Here is a 20,427-nt window from a genome sequence, read left to right as displayed (position 1 = left end):
GTGTGAGGGAGGGGAAGGTTGGTGATGGCATTGAGGAGGGCACCTGTTGGGATGAGCACTGGGTGTTGTATGGAAACCAATTTGACACTAAATTTCATATTAAAAAAAAAGAATAGAAGGAGAGATAAAGGTTTTCCCAAATAAAAACTGAAGGAATTCATTATCACTAAAGCAGCCCTACAAAGGATTTTAAGGGGGACTCTGTAAGTGAAATGTTGCAAGGAACATAAAGTACCAGAGACACCATTACAAGCATGAAACCTACAGATATCACAATGACTCTAAACCCATATCTTTCAATAATAACACTGAATGTAAATGGACTAAATGCTCCAACCAAAAGACATAGGGTATCACAATGGATAAAATACAAGACCCATCTATTTGCTGTCTACAAGAGACTCATTTTAGACATGAGAACACCTTCAGATCGAAAGTGAGGGCATGGAGAACTATGTATCATGCCACTGGAAGTCAAAAGAAACCTGGAGTAGCCATACTTATATCAGACAAACTAGACTTTAATTAAAGGCTGTAACAAGAGATGAAGAAGGGCATTACATAACAATTACAGGGTCTATCCATCAGGAAGAGCTAACATAAATGTCTATGTACCAAATACGGTAGCCCCCCAAAATATAAAACAATCACAAACATAAGAAACCTTATTGATAAGAATGTGGTAATTTCAGGGGACTTTAATACTCCACTTACAACAATGGATAGATCATCTAGACACAGGATCAATAAAGAAACAAGGGCCCTGCATGATACATTGGACCAGATGGACTTGACAGATATATTTAGAACTCTGCATCCCAAAGCAACAGAATATACTTTCTTCTCAAGTACACATGGAACATTCGTCAAGGTAGATCATATACTGGGTCACAAAACAGCCCTTCATAAGTAAAAAAGAGTTGAGATCATACCATGCACACTTTCAGACAACAATGCTATGAAGCTTGAAATCAACCACAGGAAAAAGTCTGGAAAACCTCCAAAAGCATGGAGGTTAAAGAACACCCTACTAAAGAATTAATGGGTCAACCAGGCAATTAGAGAAGAAATTAAAAAATATATGGAAACAAATGAAAATGAAAATACAACAATCCAAATGCTTTGGGAAGCAGCGAAGGCAGTCCTGAGAGGAGAATACATTGCAATGCAGGCCTATCTCAAGAAAGAAGAAAAATCCCAAATACAAAATCTAACAGCACACCTAAAGGAAATAGAAGCAGAGCAGCAAAGACACACCAAACCCAGCAGAAGAAGAGAAATAATAAAGATCAGAGCAAAAATAAACAATATAGAATCTAAAAAAAAAAAAAACTGTAGAGGAGATCAATGAAACCAAGAGTCGGTTTTTTGAAAAAATAAACAAAATTGATAAACCTCTAGCCAGGCTTCTCAAAAAGAAAAGGAGATGATCCAAATAGATAAAATCACGAATGAAAATGGAATTATCACAACCAATCCCTCAGAGATACAAGCAATTATCAGGGAATACTATGAAGAATTATATGGCAACAAACTGGACAACCTGGAAGAAATGGACAAATTCCTAAGCACCCACACACTTCCAAAACTCAAACAGGAAGAAATAGAAAATTTGAACAGACCCATAATCAGCAAAAAAATTGAATCAGTTATCAAAAATCTCCCAACAAATAAGAGTCTGGGACTAGAGGGCTTCCATGGGGGAATTCTACCAGACATTTATTTATTTATTTATTTTTTTCAAAAAAAAAATTTTTTTTAACGTTTTTATTTATTTTTGGGACAGAGAGAGACAGAGCATGAACAGGGGAGGGGCAGAGAGAGAGGGAGACACAGAATCGGAAACAGGCTCCAGGCTCTGAGCCATCAGCCCAGGGCCTGATGCGGGGCTCGAACTCACTGACTGCGAGATTGTGACCTGGCTGAAGTCGGACGCTTAACCGACTGCACCACCCAGGCGCCCCTCTACCAGACATTTAAAGCAGAGATAATACCTATCCTTCTCAAGCTGTTCCAAAAAATAGAAAGGGAAGGAAATCTTCCAGACTCATTCTATGAAGCCAGCATTACTTTGATTCCCAAACCAGACAGAGATCCAGCAAAAAAACAGAACTACAGGCCAATATCCCTGATGAATATGGATGCAAAAATTCTCAACAAGATACTAGCAAATCGAGTTTAACAGTATGCAAAAAGAATTATTCATCATGATTAAGTTGGATTCATTCCTGGGCTGCAGGGCTGGTTCAACATTCGCAAATCAATCAATGTGATACATCACATTAATAAAACAAAAGAAAAGAACCATATGATCCTATCAATCAATGCAGAAAAAGCATTTGACAAAATTCAGCATCATTTCTTAATAAAAACCCTCAAGAAGGTTGGGATAGAAGGAACATACTTAAACATCATAAAAGCCATTTATGAAAAGCCCACAGCTAATATCATCCTCAATGGGGAAAAACTGAGAGGTTTCTCCCTGAGATCAGGAACATGACAGGGATATCCACTCTCACTGCTGTTGTTTAACATAGTGTTGGAAGTTCTAGCATCAGCAATCAGACAACAAAAGGAAATCAAAGGCATCAAAATTGGCAAAGATGAAGTCAAGCTTTCACTTTTTGCAGATGACATGATACTGTACATGGAAAACCCAGCAGACTCCACCAAAAGTCTGCTAGAACTGATACATGAATTCAGCAAAGTCGCAGGGTACAAAATGAATGTACAGAAATCAGCTGCATGTTTATACACCAATAATGAAGCAACAGAAAGACAAACAAAGAAACTGATCCTGTTCACAATTGCTCCAAGAATCATAAAATATGGGCAGAAATGGGCAGAAAACATGAATAGACACTTCTCCCTTCTATTCTGAATGACAGACTTGCTGGATATTTCTTGGCTGCATATTTTTCCTGTTCATCACATTGAAGATTTCCTGCCATTCCTTTCTGGTCTGCCAAGTTTCAGTAGATAGGTCTGCTACCACCCTTATGTGTCTACCTTTGTATGTTAAGGCCCGTTTATCCCTAGCTGCTTTCAGAATTTTCTCTTTATCCTTGTATTTTTCCAGTTTCCCTATGATATATCATGCAGAGGATTGATTCAAGTTACATCTGAAGGGAGTTCTCTATGCCTCTTGGATTTCAATGCCTGTTTCCTTCCCCAGATCTGGGAAGTACTCAGCTATGATATGTTCAAGTACACCTTCAGCCCCTTTCTCTCTCTTTTCTTCTGGAATTCCTATGACAGGGATATTGTTCTGCTTGATTGCATCACTTAGTTCTCTAATTCTCCCCCTCATAATCCTGGATTTTTTTATCTCTCTTTTTCTCAGCTTCCTCTTTTTCCATAATTTTATATTCTAATTCACCTATTCTCTCCTCTGCCTCTTCAATCCATGCTGTGGCTACCTCTATTTTATTTTGCACCTCATTTATAGCATTTTTTAATTTATCATGACTATTTTTTAGTCCCTTAATCTCTGTAGCAATTGATTCTCTGCTGTCCTCTATGCTTTTTTCAAGCCAAGCGATTAATTTTATGACTATTACTCTGAATTCTTGTTCGGTTATATTGCTTAAAAGGTTTTGATCAATATATTAGCTGTCACTACTTCCTGGAATTTCTTTTGAGGAACATTCTTCCATTTCATCATTTTGTCTCATTTTCTGTCCCTTATACATTTTAAAAGCTTTTTGTCTGCTCTGCACCTGCAAGCACTTCTATATTAAAGGAGGGTCATACACTGTCCAGGTCCTGGCCCTTCAGGAGGTGTTTTTTTGGAGATTGTTACATGCTGTCTATTGTTGTGACTTTGATTATTTTATTACCCTACTCATAGTGATATTTTGGACCCTCCACCAGGTGTGCTTTGATTTGTTCCTTGGAGTAGTCGTATCTTTTTTCCAGCTTTCCCATTTTCTTCCTAGTAGATTCTGTCTTTTTTCCTCCCAGGCTCTGGTTTTCAAAGTCCTTTGGCTTCTGAACTTCTTTGTTTGACAGATGTGGGAAGTATAGATCCCCCTACTTCTCCACCATGTTGACCCCTTGCTAACAGATGCACAATATAAATCAAGATAAAGCACAGATGCTCATAGATAGTTCAAATTTCTGGCGGCTGGATGCTGAGATGCTAAGTGTGGTTCCCGGGGAAGGAGCTGGGTGGCGCCACTCTCACTGGTCTGCTGTGCGCTGCCTCTGGACAGATTGCTGCAATCAAATGCTGAATCCTATCTTTGCTTTTCACCTTTTTAGTAAAAGCAAAAGTCCTCTTCAGATTTCTTTCAGTTAGTAAAAGCCTCTGTATATCTTATAGACACTGTTACATTCACTCTTTCAGGACAAAATTGCTAATTTTCTCTATTACTGGAGGTGTGGTTTTGAATCATATCACAGCTGGAATAAGACTTGTATGCTTCTTGGAGATGAGATGGGGCATGCCACCCTAAAATATGGGACTGCGACATAATTATTTTCAGTTTAAGGCCTTTGAGATCCTGAAATCCTACATCAGCCTAAGGCAGGGCCGCCTGAAAAAAAGAAACTTCAGGGGTCCTAAATATGCCCCAAGAACAATCCTAATCTCTTCTTGGAGGAGGGAAGCCAGCCTCAGTCCCAGATGAACTTGGTCCCAAACGGGCACATCTCTGGTCTATTTCCTGAGGGCTCATTCATCTTTCCAAAAAGACATTTGCTTTTCCATAAGCTCCCTACCTACTCCCACTTTCCTGTCTTAAGTGAGTTTTTAGACCCAAGTTCCAAGCAGTCCTGCAAGTCCCCCACGTGTATGCATCATGCACATGCTAATCAGTTTCTGTTTGTTTTTCTCCTGTTGTGTCTCTGGTTAGTCATATTTACAGGGAAAACAGTCTTCCTCCTCTCCCAGTGTTACCTTCCTTGCTGCATTTCTGGGGTCATCCTTGAAACAAACATTTCCAGGCTCTGGGCCTGGCTTTGACCTTATGATGCAAATCTGTGTCAAGCCTAAAAAACACTCTTTCCATAAGTAGGAGAATAAACGTGGCCCAAGGAACTGACTGCCTCACCTTGCTTCCTGTTGACAGGTAAAATGTGGCATGGGAAGGTGTGTCTTCCCGGGAAGCAGTGTGGGACAAGGAGGCAGGGTACACATCTTGGCTCTAACTGCATGTGTATGCAGAGCTCACATCCAACCCTTCCACATGCAGGGCCTCGTCTATCCCACATGGAGGTGGACCCGAACTTCCAGGAGGAACCCACTGTGCTGGGGAGGTGGACCCGACCTTACAGGAGGAGCCCACTGGGTTGGGAAGTGGACACGACCTTCCAAGAGGAGCCCACTGGGTTGGAGAATGAACACGACCTTCCGGGAGGAGCCCACTGGGTTGGAGAGGTGGACATGATCTTCCAGGAGGAGCCCACTGGGTCGGGAAGTGGACACGAACTTCTAGGAGGAGCCCACTGGGTTATGGAAGTGGACATGACCTTCCACGAGGAGCCCACTGGGCTGGTCAGGGGCTGGCTGCATGGAGCACTGGGCCTTCCTCCCTCTGACAAATGCTCTCTCCTGGACCAGACTCTGGTCAGGCTTCTCTGAACCCCCTTCTCGACTTGGCCTCGACTTTTTATTTATTATTTATTATTATTTGTATTTATATGTTTATAGAAATATACACATTTTATACCATTTCTTATTTACTTATATTTATATAGCTACAAAATATTTATAAATAGTCCATTTTATTCATATATATAAATATAAGCATTTCAGTAATTGTTTTCCATTTATATATTTACAGAAGTATGCATATCTTGTAGCATTTCTTATTTACTTATACTTACATAGATATAAAACTTTTATAAATACTGTATATATATTCCATCTTTATATTTATAAAATTAACATTTAATAAATAATGTAAATATTTATTTATATTTATATATGTATAGAAATATACACATTGTATAATATATCTTATTTATTTATATAGATACAAAATATTTTAAAATACTTCATGAATATTCCATATTTATATTTATAAATCTAAACATTTTAATAAATTTTAACATATTTATATTTATATATGTGTAGAAATATACACATTTTATAGCACTTCTTATTTAGATAGATGAAACATTTTATAAATATTTATAAAAATTCCTTAAGCATTTTGTTTTTTTAAAAGCAGGCTCCATTCCCCGTGGAAAGCCCAACACAAAGCTCTAACTCACATCCCTGAGATCAAAAGTTGGATGCTAACAGACTGAGCCACCCAGGCGCTCCCAAAATTCCTTATACATTTTTAAAGAATGGTGCACATGATTATGGAAGCTGGAAAATCCCAAGGTTTACAGGGTGTCTGCTGGCTGGAGACCCAGAAGAGTGGATCTGTCGTGTGTCTGTTCATATCCAAGGGGAGGAAGGAAGCTGATGTCCTCTTCAGAACGCCCTCTTTGGGTAGTCAGCCTGATTGGATCAGGCCCACCCACATTAGGGAGTGCCATCTTCTCTCAGTCTGCAGATTCGCTGTGAATGTCATGCAGAACCACCTCATGGACACACCCAGAATCATGCTCACTCCAGGGCCCCATCTAGTGGACATAGGAGAAACCACCACAATGACTTTATTTGGAAAGGGAACAGCTTCAAAAAACCTTCTCAGGCTAGCAGGAACCTGGGTTCCACTCTGTGTGTCTTGTGCTCAAAGGACAGTCCCTGCTGTGGACAGGTCCCATTCCTCCTGCATAATTTGGGCTCAAAGGTATAAGTATTAGCCTCTCTGGCTGCCCTGAGACTACCTTAAACCAGTGGTTTATAATGACAGAGATGCGTTTTCTCAGGGCTGTGGAGGCCAGGAGTCTGAAGTCAAGATGTTACAGGGTTGTGCTCCCTCTGAAGGCTCAGGAGGGTCCCTTCTGCCTCTCCCAGCTGCCGAGCTCCCAGGCGTTGTGGGTTTGTGGCCTCCATCACCACATGGCTGTCTCAAACCCCCTCCCTTGTCTCATAAAGATCCTCCCTGATCCAGGATGCTCTCACCTCAAGATCCATCCCCCACCTTATCACCTTTGCAAAGACCCCGTTTTCACATGAGGCCACATTCTGAGGTCCTGGGTGGGCAAATCCTCTGGGGGCTACAACTGAACTCACTGCAGTTTCTCAGGAGCTGCAAGTGTTTGCCTGGACATCTGCTCTGCAGACATCTGCTCCAAGTTTCCCCAAGTTTTCTTCCTTCCTTCTTCTTTTCCAACACAAGTGCATCCTTCACCATGACCCATGTTGTCCCTACATTATGATGTTGACCTGTGACTGCCTGATGCCCTTTGAACCCAGGAGGAGCTGGAGGCCCACGTGGACCCCCACAGCTGCCTCTCCACTTTGTGACCCCTCTGTAGGGCACCCTTCTGCCCCCATGAGCCCTGTAGGTGGGCACTGGGAGGCCTGTGCCCCATGGCAGAAGGGCATCATGGGACCACGGGTAGGCTTGGGAGAAATTGGAGGGCATTCCCAGTACAGCAGTGGATGCAGGTGCATCATGGCCACCATGGGGCCCTTACTGTGCACATCCTGGGCCCCCATCTCTAGGGAGCAGCAACACAGCCCTCTGGGGTGGGGGGCATTGGGATGAAATGAGACATTCCCATGTTATGTGCAAATGCACACAACTTGCTTAAGGTAGAATCTCTCTTTCATGTCTGGGTGTGAGCACACACACTAACCAACAGAATGTGCACAGAGTGAGTGTTGAGTTACCCTCAAGGTCACATGGGGTCACAGCCCAGGGACCCTCCTTGGGAGAAAGACCCCTTCCATGTCTGGGGGGCAAGCCTTCACTCTACATCAGATCTGGCAGCTGCAGCCAGGGGAGGCACATGATGGACCATCCCAATCCTGCTCATGCCCCCATTGGCCTCTCCTAGCACTCAGGGGACCAGCCTCACTGGGGAGGCCTGAGCGCTCTCTCCAGGAGCTCCCGGGCTCCTTCCAGCTTCCCTCGATCATCATACCCGTAAGTAGGGTGGAAGCAGCTTCTGGCAGTGGTTTGAGTCTCATCTTCCCTCCATGCTCATGCCTTGTTTGATTCTACATCCACACTTGTGTCTAGGCTACTCTCTCTGCCCACATGCCCTGATTCAACCCTGACCAACCTCAGGGAGCCCTGGAATCTTTGGCTTGGCCTCAATGTAGCTCTGTCTGCACCGACCTGCCATGGTGAGGTGGGAAGACAGAGGTATCCAAGGTAGACCAGTAGTTGCATTTACGGAGCAACTACATCATGTCTGGCACTAGGCTCAACATTAAACATATGCCCCAAATTCATTTCAGAAGATCACCCCACAGCATGTAATGATATGGTGTAACAGTCAGCTTGGTCTCTGTAACAAATACCACAGACTGAGAGGTTTAAACAACACATTTATTTTTTCCCAGTCCTGGGAACTGGAAGCATGAGATCCAGGTGTGGCAGGGCTGGTTCCTCCTGAGGCCTCTCTCCCTGGCATGCACATGCCATCTCCTCCCCATGTCCTTACACGGTTGTCCCCTGTGTGTGTCTATGCCCTGATCCCCTCTTCTATTAAGGACCCCAGTCACATGGGATCAGATGGGATCAGGGCCTACCCTAGTGACTTCCTTTTACCTGAACCACCTCTGTAAAGACCCCATCTCCAAATATAGCCCCATTCTGAGGCCCTGGGGGTTGGAGCTTCAACATGTGAACTGGAGGGGACATGATTCAGCCCATAATATTTTGTCAGTATTTTACAGGGAAGGAAAGTGGAGATAACACAGGATCATCCAGAAAGGTGCACCCTTGTATGTGATCTAGCTGGGACTTAGAATGGATACATCTCCCCCAAATTGGTGACAGGCTGGAGCAGAGAGATCATGGGTCTTGCTGGAGGAGGGTTCCCACCTGTCCTGTCCCTCACCCTGAGGAGGCCCCAAGGCCTCTGGGGGCTGCCGTTCTGAGCAGATGGTCAGGGGGCTGGGGTCATGTGTCCAGAGGCAGAAGAATGGCCTCAGGGGTGCCGAGAAGGACAGTCCAGAGAACGCGTAGATGAGGGATCCATTGCTCACGCTGTAGAAGGAGATTCTGCCTGCATCACAGTCCAGGAAAACGCCCACACGATGCAGGGGCTCCGAAAGGTGCAGGCGAACTCTTGGGAAGGCAAGTGCCCAGAACCCCTCCTTGTACAGCTCCAGGGCCCAGAGTCCGTGCTGAGGGGACTTGGGGATCCTTCCCTTCCGATCCAAGCTCTCCAGACACACGCCCAGGTTCCAGGCCTTCCTGTGCCCCACCTGGACCTCCCAGTAATACCTCCCAGCTGAGAACTGCTCCAGGCCCAGCACACAGGGGTCCCGGTCGAATCTGCTGGGGGCGTTGGGCAGCTCTTGTTCAAAGAACAGCCGCCTCACAGTCTTCCTGTCCTCAGAGAGAGCGAGCTTGGGGCTTGCAGTGTCAGGGTCCAGGGATGGGCTCACTGCGGGAAGAGGAGAGGATCAGGTTTAGGGGTTGGGGTCCCCAACCTGTGCTCCTGAATGGAGGTGGAACCATGTCTCCCTGGGAATCCCTGTGCGTCCCCGTTCTCTGTCCAGGACCCTGTGCACACAGGCCATCCCAGAGCAGCGGAGGCGGCTCCCTGTGAGTCCCTTTCTCTGTCCAGGATCCTGTGCAAACAGGCCATCCCAAGGCAGCAGAGGCGGCTCCAGGGGGAGCCAGGGAGAGCCAGGGGGGATTCCTATGAGGGGACAGGGGGGCACACTGTGAGATAGGCATTGCTCCCAGGGCCCCGTGTGTCAGGATGGATGTGGATGTGCATGTGTGTGTGCATATGCACTTGTGTGTGGGGGGGCTATGTGGGCGTGCACGTGAGAGACAGAGACAGGGACAGACAGACACAGGTAGACATAGAGAGAGAGATAGAGAGACAGAGACAGAGAGAGGCAAGGAAAGAGAGAGACAGAGACAGAGAGACAAGGAGAACAAGGAGAGATACACATAGGGAGACACAGGAAGAGAGATAGAGGGAGATTGAGAAAGGTATGGACACAGACAGAGACAGAGGAAGAGAGACACAGAGAAAGACACAGGGAGACAGAGATAGAGAGAAAGACATAGGAGGACACGTGAAGAGACAGGGTGACATGAGATGAGGTCACAGGTGCATTGATGCCATTGGACAGCTCTGGGGTCAACCACTGAAGGGAAGATCCCATCTGGAAAACCCTGAGAGACACCTTAGCAGCCTCACAAACTGAGATGAACACCTTCCAAAACAGATCCCTTCTCTCCTGTCCCACCATCCTTCTCAGAGCCCTCAGGCCCTCATCATGTCACCTGGGGGAGGGTCTGTCTACACCTGAGAGGCAGGGAAGGTGGGGATCAGCTGGGAGCCCCAGCTGCCTGTGCAGGCACCTTCACGACAACAGAAACCTCCTGGCTGGTGTCCACCCTTGCCCATTCAGTAGGCATGCTGCTGGTTGCTGGGGTCTGCATACGATGCCGCAGACACTCATGTTTCCTGACCATCCATCCCTGTCAGCTGGACAGCACACACGCTCTCCTCCTAACAGAACCACAACTTTCTCCCCGGTCTCTACTTCCTTCTGGAAGGAACCCTGCTCCCTTTCACTTTCCAGCAAAGACTAAATGTTCTCCCCGATTTCTCATTGCTGCTTCCTGAAGTCTTCTCCCTCTGCTCCATGCAAACCCTTTCCCTGTAGAGTCTGGGCCATGCAGATTGAGCCCACCCATGTTCATATCTATGATGGCCAAACATGGACTCACTAGCTGAACAATGGGCCCGGCTCCTTCTATTCCAAATTCCCTCATAATTAAAAAATATTCATGTCAAAAAACAGTTTGAGACTTACAAAGAGGTTGCAAAATACCATACACAATATGCCCATGATAGCATCTCATATAACCCACAGTAATAGGATCAAAACCATACAATTGACATTGATACAAAAATATTCTATAGTGACTTCTTGCACACCACAGCACACCTGACTGTGGAGAACCACCTGTGCCCTTGGGCACTGATTCCTCTTGCACACCTGTCACCCACACCTGTCACTGGAGCTCATCCTGTGTCCTTGTGTGCTGACTCCTCTTGTACACACCCACACCTGTCCCTGGAGCTCATCCTGTGTCCTTGTGTGCTGACTCCTCTTGTACACCACCCACACCTGTCCCTGGGGCTCATCCTGTGTCCTTCTGAACTGATTCCTTTGGCACACCACCCACACCTGTCCCTGGAACTCATCCTGTGTTCTGTGTGCTGACTCCTCTTGCACACCACCCACACCTGTCCCTGGAGCACTGCCTGTGTCCTTGTGTGTTAACTCCTCTTGTACACACTCACACCTGTCCCTGGAGCTCACCCTGTGTCCTTGTCCACTGATTCCTCTTGTACACCACCCACACCTGTCCCTGGAGCACTGCCTGTGTCCTTGTGTGCTAACTCCTCTTGTACACACCCATACCTGTCCCTAGAGCTCATCCTGTGTCCTTGTCCACTGATTCCTCTTGCACACCACCCATACCTGTATCTGGGGCTCATCCTGTGTCCTTCTGCGCTGACTCCTCTTGCACACCACCCGCACCTGTCCCTGGGGCTCATCCTGTGTCCTTGTGCACTGACTCCTCTTGCACACACTGACACCTGTCCCTGGAGCTCATCCTGTGTCCTGGTACACTGGCTTCTCTTGAACACCACCCACACCTGTCCCTGGATCTCAGTCTGTGTCCTGTGTACACTGATTCCTCTTGCACACCACCCACACCTGGCTGTGAATCTTCTCCTGTGCTGTCCATCACGTATGTGCTGGACCCTTGCACACCACCCCCCACCTGGCCACAGTGTAGACCTGTGGTCCATCCCATCCACAGCTGCTGACTATCTTCTCTGCATCATCATTCTCTTACTGGTTTTCTTCCTCCCTTCAGGCTTCAGGCATCTTCACACCACATGGTTCCTTTTAGGCAACAGGCATGCTCTCCTGCCACGGACCTCAAAGTAAAACCACAGCAAACACAAACAGAACCTTCCCATTCCCCACTCACCAAGTCTTAGCTCAACTACACAGGCAATAAATTTGAGACCTCCCTCCCAGTTCTCTCCACAGGAGACGCCTCTCTTTGTACCATGCTTGCCAGTTTTTCTGGGCCATTTTCCCGGGTTGACCTGACTCTACTTCTCAGGTGCACGAAAGTTGATGCTCCTTCAACACACTGCACCTGCACATTTCCATGGTGAAGTCTCCCTTGGCCCTCCCACAACCACTGCTCTAACCTTCAAATACCAGGGTTCTCCAACGCTAGATCTTGGATCTTTCTTGTTTCCCTGTATCTTCCCTTTTTAAAAAATCTTAATTCTTTTCCAAAGAGAAATTTTTAAAGAATAATTTTAGGTGTAGCAAAAAATGTAGCACTCACGCGTTCAGTTATACCAGATATTTGCCATGGACCCCAATTCCTGTCTCTAGTCCCGATTTCTCCTGAGAGTTCCAGACTCGCATATCCAATGATTCATCTGACGTCCTTAGCAGGATGTGTGAGAACAGCTCAGTCTTAGGAGGTCCATGGTGATTTTCACTTATTTGGCCCAAATCTGCCCCAAACCTTCTGTTAGATGGAGCCCGAAGGGCCAGAGACTTATGCAGCTGGGGGTCACCTTGGGCTGCTCCCTCTGCCTTGCCCCTTCTGGACTGTGCTACTTGTGGCCCCAGGACCCATCTCGGGGCTGTATCCTCTCCTCCATCAGTGCTGCTCCCCTGCTTACAGGTTCTCACTCACATTGCACGGTGCTTCATGTAAAGTCCAGGCCTCTACCTCAGCCTCCCAGGCTCTGCAGGGACACACACAAGCCTTCCTGCCCTGTTGGTACCTCTTCCACATGCCAAGCTGTCACACATCACAGACCCCACTCTCCCTGCCACAGGGGCGAGTTCTCCCCTCCTCGTATAGCTGTGGTCTTGCCATCACCCACCCCATCACCCCACCATTCCCAGGGGTCTGGACATCCCACTTGAACATGCTCCTGGCCATCCTCCTAGTATTCTGGCTCTTTCCTATCACAGTTATTCCAGATTTAATAATTAAAAAAACAAATGCTGACTTGTGGCTCACATCCCCATATAGACTCTATGCTCCATGAGGACAGGAGGAAGCTGTACATTAACTAATGGAGGCCAGTTGCTTGCACAGAAGATATCTGGTCATGGTTGTAACTGCATGAATGAATGGAGACTGGCTTCTGTCTGTCTCTTCCTGGGCCCTCACCATGTGGCTGTGGTGGGACAGGTGTTCCCAGATCCCCTTCCTGCTTTCATCTGCCCAGCTCGTGGCTCGCAGTACTGCCCCTCCTGTCCTTGGGGGTCCCTCTCCACAGCCAGACTCTCCCCCCATGCTTCCCACCTATATGGTGCCCTGGGGCAGAAAGGCACTGGCTCTGCACTCTCTGTGCTAACAGTGTCCCCCACAGTGGCTGTTCCTTGGAAGAGCTAGCTCTCTCGCTGCCCGCGCTCTGCAGCCTGTCTGTCCCTCAGGCAGTAAACAGGAGCTAAGGTCTCTCAGGGCAGCAAAACTTGGTGTTTACAGCCATAGAACCAGCATTTAGCACAGCATTTCTGCACCCTGGAATAGAAAGGAGAACACACACATACATGCACATGCATACACACACACATGAGTACATGTGCACACACAAATACACATGTGCACGTGGGCACACACACAAGTACATGTGTGCAATGCATACACACACAAGTACATGTGCACACATGTGTGCAATACGTGTCCACAAGTGCACGTGCACATACAAACACATGCGTGCACACACATGCACATATATGCACAGACACAAGTGCATGTGCATACACATGCACACATAAATACACATGCACACACTGCACACACGAGAACACATGTGTACTTATGTGCACAAAGCACCACACATGTGCATGTGCACACACTAACAAATGTGCATATGGCACACAGGTGAACACATAAATGTATACCATGCACACACAGCACTCACACATACACACATACATGCACACTGCACACACACGTGTGCACACATAAACAAACATTCAGGGAGCAGACGCTTCCAGCCCTTACATAGTCCTCACCATAGATGACGTCTTCTGGCCAGCCTGAAATGAAACAGAAAGATGTGAAACTGTAGGGTTGCACTGACCAGATGGGGCGAAAGCTCATGTTCTGTGAAGCTAAGTCAAAACAGGATGTAATGAGCTCTCGCAGGGACCCTGTAAAGGAAGAGCAAATATCCCTTCTTCAGTGCCCAAAAAACAATCCAGGTCACTGTATTCCTAGGGAAAGGTTTTGTGGGGCGTAGCCTGATGGCCCAGCCTTCCCATGTCTGTCATAAAGACACATCTCTGACCTGTTCCCCAGATCGGGGCCTGACAGCTATGAGCAAGGACACAGGAGGCAGGGAGGAGAGCAGACAGGCGAGTGGAATGATCCATACTGATGATGATCCCCGCGCTCACAACAAGATCCTCTCAGGTGACAGGCTTGCTGCTGTATTTGTTGCTTGAGCATTTTCAGGATGTTGTCATCGCCCTCGACTGATAGACTTTCCCAGGTTCAAGCTCACATCTGTCTCCACAGCAGAGACCCGCCAGTCTTCCCCAAGTCACCCAGTGAAGAGCAGCCAAGCACCTCTTAGTGATGGAGGATCTCACTGGGCATATGGTAGGTGGGCAGTCCCTGAGCTGGGGCCTGGGCAGGTCTCTCCCATTCCTCCTGTGCTTGAGGGTACACAAAGGAGGGACTTCATGCTGGGCTCTGCACGAGTGCCCTGGCTGGAAGGAGCACGTCTGTCCCACTGGGGCCTGCTTACCTTGGGACAGCTGCTCCTCTTCTCTGTACAGTTTCTCTTCTTCCAGCTGTACCCTATCCCTGTCCCTCTGACGTTTCCAGAAAAGACAGGTGGCTCCAGTTGCTACAAGTCCCACTACAATGAGGATCACAGGCAGCACTGTCCTCCACGCCATTGATGGGAAACTTCTGGACAACTGAGCTAAAAGAGGGTCTGGGGAGGCGAGAAAGCCAAGGTAAGAGAGCGCCTGTGTTCTTAGGGCACACAAGCCACAGGGTTCATGGGTCAGGGGGCAGGTGCTTGTGAACTAACCTGACATGACCTGAAAACATGTGTGTGCCTTTGTACAGACAGACATGGACACACAGGAGAGAGATGGTAGACAAATGGCAAAAGGTTACATACTGAGTGGGTCTGCATTCTGTGTATCATTCCTGCAAATTTTCTGAAACTTGAGGTTGTTTAGAAGGAAAATTTTATACAGAGTGAAACTTGGAAGCCCCCAGGTGTCCTTCAGAATGTGAATGCATAAACAGGCTGTGGTTCATCCAGACAAGGGAATACTGTTTACTGCCAATACGAAAGGAGCTATCCGTGCAGCCACTGTGGAGAAGATGATGGACGTTCCCCCCCAAAATAAAAATAGAACTACCACATCAATCCACTCCTGGGTATTAATCCAAAGAAAATAAAAATATTAACTGAGAAAGATAATGCACCCCTACATTTATTGCAGTGTTATTTACAATAGTCAAGATATGGAAACAGCCCAAGTGTCCACCAATGGATGAAAGGATAAAGAAAAAAATATGTATTTGTACAACGGGATGCTATTCAGCTATAAACAAGAAGGAAATCCAGGCATTTTCTACAATATGGATGCACCTGAGGGCACTTTGCTAAGTGAAGTTAGACAGGGGAAAATGTATAGAGTCTCACAGATAAGTGAAATCTAAAATGAAACAAAACACCATCCAAACCTCCAGAAAACCAGAAAGCCTAGTTTATAGATGCAGAGAACAGATTGGTGGTTTCCAGAGGTGAAAGATCGGGAAGCTAATGGGTGAAGAGGGTCAAAGGTGCAAACTTCCAGTTTAAAATAAGACCCAGGGAGGTGACATACAGCATGGAAACTATAGTTAACTACTGTGTTGTATAGTTGGAAGCTGACAGAGACTAGATCTCACAAGGTCTCGTCACAAGGAACTATGCGGAGTATTGGATATTAACTACTGACTGTCTGGGGTGCTCAGAGCTCTTGAGGCCTGGATGGAGCAGAACACTCACCAGGTAGGCAGATCTTGGCCTCCATCCTCTCCTGGAGGAGGGGGTTGGAGAGAGAGCAAGAGAGGTTCCCCACGTCCCTGTCCCAGACAGTCACATTGGACACCACCGCAAAGAGGCCCGTTGTTGGCGACACTGTGAGGTTGGTCGTGGAAGGTAGGGTCTGTCCCCTGAAGTCTCTCCACTCCACCTGGGGCTCTGGGTACCAGCCCTCCGAGGTGCACTCTGCCCTGATACCTTCATCCTGGCCAGCTCGCACTTGGATTCTGGGCTCAGAGCCCAGCCCTGTGGGAAGAGACAGGCTTTGCAGCCTCTGCAACCATTACCATTTCTGACAGAAAAGCACAGATCCTGAAAATTTCCAGCAGGTATCAGGGTTTTTCAGACTACTTGCTCTGTGTAATATTTATATGCCATATATGCTACCCTCTTCTGAGAAACCACAGAACAAAACAGAAAAGGCCCAGGAAGATCAAATACCTTTCCTGTATTGCAAAATTGGTGTCTTTTCCTGTTTCTCTCTGTATCTCTTTCTGCCTCTTTCCTTCTCTCCATACCTCCTTTCCTTTCTTTCTGGGGTCAGTGTGGGTAACAGAAGCCGACTTAGAAAATGAGCCAGGCGCCCAGAACCTGCTTGTTCTAGTGCATTATCGCATTTTGTGGGACACGTGTAGACCGACACAAACACATTAGAGCACGCTGTGGGACGCACTCAGGCCAGGCCCAAACATGTTAGCGCAAGCTGTGGGACAGGCCCAGGCCACTGCATATGTGTTAGTGCATGCCGTGGGATGCGTTCAGGCTTGGGCCATGATCAGACGATCTGCAGCTGGACGATAAGTGCTAGGGGAGACCAGAGGTCCTAGTGGCGACCCTTACCTGCCACCCTTAGCCACAGGGTGGTCTCCGCAGACGCCATGCCATCTTTGAACTTGCAGTGGAAGGTCCCGTTATCGAACACCGTGACATTGTGTATGGTCAGAACAGCTTGGTCTTGGGCCAGCCCGGACATCAGGAAGGTCGTCCTGCCCTCGTACTGCCACATCTGCTCTTCTGGCACATCTTTGCCTTTCTTGCGCAGGTGCACAGCTGGGGACAGCTCCTCCCTGTACCACCTCACCTCCATGTCCTTCACACTGATATTGAGGGACAGATGGCATCGCAGCTTCACACTTTCCCCCACCATAGCCAGGACCCGTTGGCCAGGACCAGAGACAGAGAAATCGGCTTTCCCTTATGAGGTCATAGCAGAAAGCATGGGTTAGGCCAGGTGAGAGGAGACCATGGGCCATCCCCCCCCCCCCACTGGGCACAGGGTCCCCGCCCCGCCCCCCCCCAGCCTGTGCCCAGTGTCTTCCCCTGCCCACGCCCAGGGGACACCCACCCACACGCAGGTTCTTCAACAACACCCCATGCCCTTGTCCAGGGTCCCCAGGGAAGGACTGCTTGGATCAAGTTTAGCCCCCTACTGTGTTCCTGTCCATGCACAGGCTCCCTCCTAACATGGCTCATGGGAGGGCGGGGAGAGTTCTCCTACCGTTTGCAGAGAGGCTGCAGGACAGAAGCTGCAGGAGGAGGAAGATGATGGAGCAGCTGGGTGGAAAGATGTCTCGACCTTGTGTGTTTGCCATGGCTGCTGGAGACAGAGAGGCCTGAGCCCCAGATATTGGAGACAGGGCAGGACTGAGTTAATTTCTGTCTCTCTCAGTTTCTGTCTCTGTCTCCCCCTGTTTCTGTCTTTCTGTCTCTGTCTCTCTCTATCTCTGCCTGTCTCTGTCTCGGTTTCTCTGCCTGTTTCTCTGTCTCTGTATGTTGCCTCTGTCTCTCTCTGTTTATGTCTCTTTCTGTCTTTGTCTCTCTCTGTCTGTGTCTGTCCTGTCTCTCTCTGTTTCTGTCTCTGTCTCTGTCTCTATCTTTTTCTCTCTATCTCTCTGTTTCTGTCTCTCTCTCTGTCTCTCTGTTTCTGTACCTGGCTATCTATGTCTCTATGTGTATCTCTCTGTCTCTGTCTCTCTCTGTGTCTTTTTGTTTCTGTCTCTGTCTCTCTCTGTCTGTCTCTGTTCCTGTCTCTGTCTCTCTCTATCCCTCTCTGTCTCTGTCTCTCTTGGTTTCTATCTGTCTCACTCTGTTTGTGTCTCATCTCTCTCTGTCTCTGTGTGTGTCTCTCTCTGTTTTTGTCTCTGTGTGTCTCTGTTCCTGTCTCTGTCTCTGTCTGTCTCTGTCTGTCTCTGTCTCTCTAGGTTTCTATCTCTGTCTCTATTTGTGTCCCATCTCTCTCTGTCTCTGTCTGTGTGTCTCTCTGTTTCTATCTCTCTCTCTGTCTATGTATGTCTCTCTCAGTTTCTCTCTCTGTCTCTCTCTGTCTCTTTCTCTCTGTACCTGTCTGTCAGTTTTTTTGTCTCTCTGTTGCTGTCTGTCTCTGTCTCTCTCTGTCTGTCTCTGTGTCTCTCTGTCTCTCTCTGCCTGTTTCTGTATCTCTCTGTCTCTCTCTGCCTCCATCTGTCTCTGTCTCAGTTTCTGTCTCTTTCTCAGGTTCTGTCTGTCTGTCTCTGTTTATATCTCTGTCTCTGCCTCTGTCTGTCAGTTTCTGTCCTCTTTCTTTCTTCGTCCCTGTCTGTCTCTGTCTCTTTCCCTCTCCTACTCTATCTCTCTCTGTCTCTCTTTCTTGTTCTCTCTCTCTCTGTCTTGGTGGGGGATGAGTCAACACTGGGAGGCTAACGGAAGTGAAGAAAACATGGCTAGGGGAGAGAAAGGTCCCTTTTCACTATCTTGGCCCCTCTTACTCCTGCACAAGTTGCTTACCCTAGAGACAGAGACACAACAGTGGCCACCTGATCTTGTGTCCACCTACTTGTGGATGACCTTTCTCTTGTGGTCATGTGTCTGCAAAACACCATGGACACATCCTCCTGTGAACGGGCTCTGTCTCCTCACCTGTTTGTGTAGGAGCCTTGCCCGACCTCTGGCTGTGCTCTGTCATGGAACATGAGCACGCTGGGAGAGAAAAGCCACCCCCTGGTCAAGCGACTCGAAGGCCAGAGTCAACCCCCTTACAGCCCAAGTAAACTTGCAGTTGGAGGAGGGAGCACTCGAGCCAGAGGGCTCCTAGACAGACATGGCCTGAGGCCAGCATACTCCGAAGATTTATTATTTATGAACTCAGCTTTGAGAACAAGTGTTCTGAACCACATGTGCTGGTCTAGGCAACTCCGCCCAGCACCTCCTCATGCAGGACTGGCATGAGAAGGTATGTTGGCACTTGCCCTCATTCTCTTCCATGCTTGTCTTCCTTTGGTGAAAGCCTCTGGGGTCTCCCTGTCACTCAAGAATAGGGGAGGAGTGGAGAACACAGACATGTGGATGAGTGCCCTTAAAATAGAAAGTACTCACCTTTCCAAGTAGTAGGGCTGTAGGGCTTCCCAGGGAGATTCTGTGGCTTTGAGGGGATCACTTGACTTCTCCACAAGTTCCAGGAAGGTGTAGAACAAGTCTTCCAGATGTGATAGGAGAGAGCAGCGGCTGAGCTCCCCAGCTTCTGTAGAATCCTAGGACTTTCTGGAAAAATGACCAACTGTGCCTTTCTGGAAGGTGCAATAGAAAAAATAAATAAACCAAGGGCTTCTTAAAGGGTGTGTTTGACAGAACTGAACACACTGAGTGTTGGGGAGCAAGGTCCTGGTAGCAGGAGATAAGGAGAGAGAGAAATACCCAGCAAGGAACCCCTGGGGTGAGGATGGCTGTCTGGGCTGGGCCAGGATCCTAGGTGGAGACCTGGCTCTTGAGTGCGAGGATCCAGGCCAAGGGCAGAGGCTGGGATACTCAGATAAAGTTTCTGCATTATCAAAACACCTCCAGTCCTGGACAGGCTGGGCCTGGTCCCTTTGGGAAAGTTTCTCATGTTCAGGTTGAAGTTGGTCAAATTCTAGCATTCACCCCCCACCCCAGACTCCTGTGCAGGAATTCAGGCCATCTCCTCCTCCATGTCTGGGGCCATGACAGTCTTTCCTCATTGGGGACCTGACTTGGGCTGGGCTCAGAACACTCAGCCCCATTACCCTTTGTGTGAGTAAGACACTGGCCTGAACCCTATCTGTTCTTCCCTCCTGTTGACCCAAAAGTCTGCACATTTTCTGGGAGAGTTTTGGAGGGAAAAAAACAGTTAGGGAAAGTTTGCGTCCCTCCTGGAGATGGGATATTTGGTTGAATTCAGATTTTTATGGACTGAAGATTTGTGTCCCCTTCCCAAATCTGTGCTCACACAGGGACTGATGCTGCCAACCCACACCGTCCTCTGTGTTCCTA

At 47.7% G+C, this 20,427-nt stretch overlaps 1 protein-coding gene across 3 annotated transcripts; it reads right to left on the bottom strand.

Annotated features, from left to right (window-relative positions):
• Positions 1-8,384: 8,384 nt before the first annotated feature.
• On the bottom strand, positions 8,385-19,833 carry LOC101097782 (butyrophilin-like protein 10). 3 transcript variants are annotated; one of them, XM_006927459.4, is made up of 7 exons: positions 19,516-19,823; positions 17,663-17,777; positions 17,005-17,358; positions 16,129-16,410; positions 14,863-15,054; positions 14,126-14,149; positions 8,385-9,468 (listed from the first exon to the last, which is right to left on the bottom strand). In XM_006927459.4, exons 2-7 carry the CDS (start codon positions 17,754-17,756, stop codon positions 8,810-8,812), a joined length of 1,605 nt encoding a protein of 534 aa, XP_006927521.4. In that variant the 5' UTR covers positions 17,757-17,777; positions 19,516-19,823; the 3' UTR covers positions 8,385-8,809. The 3 variants fall into 3 exon arrangements, with proteins under 3 accessions (XP_006927521.4, XP_023109463.2, XP_044912496.1); XM_023253695.2 differs by having other exon boundaries at positions 17,663-17,758; XM_045056561.1 differs by having other exon boundaries at positions 9,347-9,468; positions 14,115-14,149; positions 19,516-19,833.
• Positions 19,834-20,427: the final 594 nt, after the last annotated feature.

Source organism: Felis catus, chromosome A1 (assembly GCF_018350175.1).
Source record: "Felis catus isolate Fca126 chromosome A1, F.catus_Fca126_mat1.0, whole genome shotgun sequence".
In the NCBI taxonomy this organism is placed as follows: Eukaryota; Metazoa; Chordata; class Mammalia; order Carnivora; family Felidae; genus Felis; species Felis catus.
This window is presented reverse-complemented; position numbering and strand designations above follow the sequence as displayed.

Coding starts and splice junctions, on each gene's coding strand:
- LOC101097782 (XM_006927459.4), bottom strand. CDS start 17,756: ATGGCAAACACACAAGGTCGAGACATCTTTCCACCCAGCTGCTCCATC. Junction 17,359..17,662: donor CTGCAGCCTCTCTGCAAACG/GTAGGAGAACTC, acceptor TGACCTCATAAG/GGAAAGCCGATTTCTCTGTC. Junction 15,055..16,128: donor GGCCAAGATCTGCCTACCTG/GTGAGTGTTCTG, acceptor TCGCCTCCCCAG/ACCCTCTTTTAGCTCAGTTG.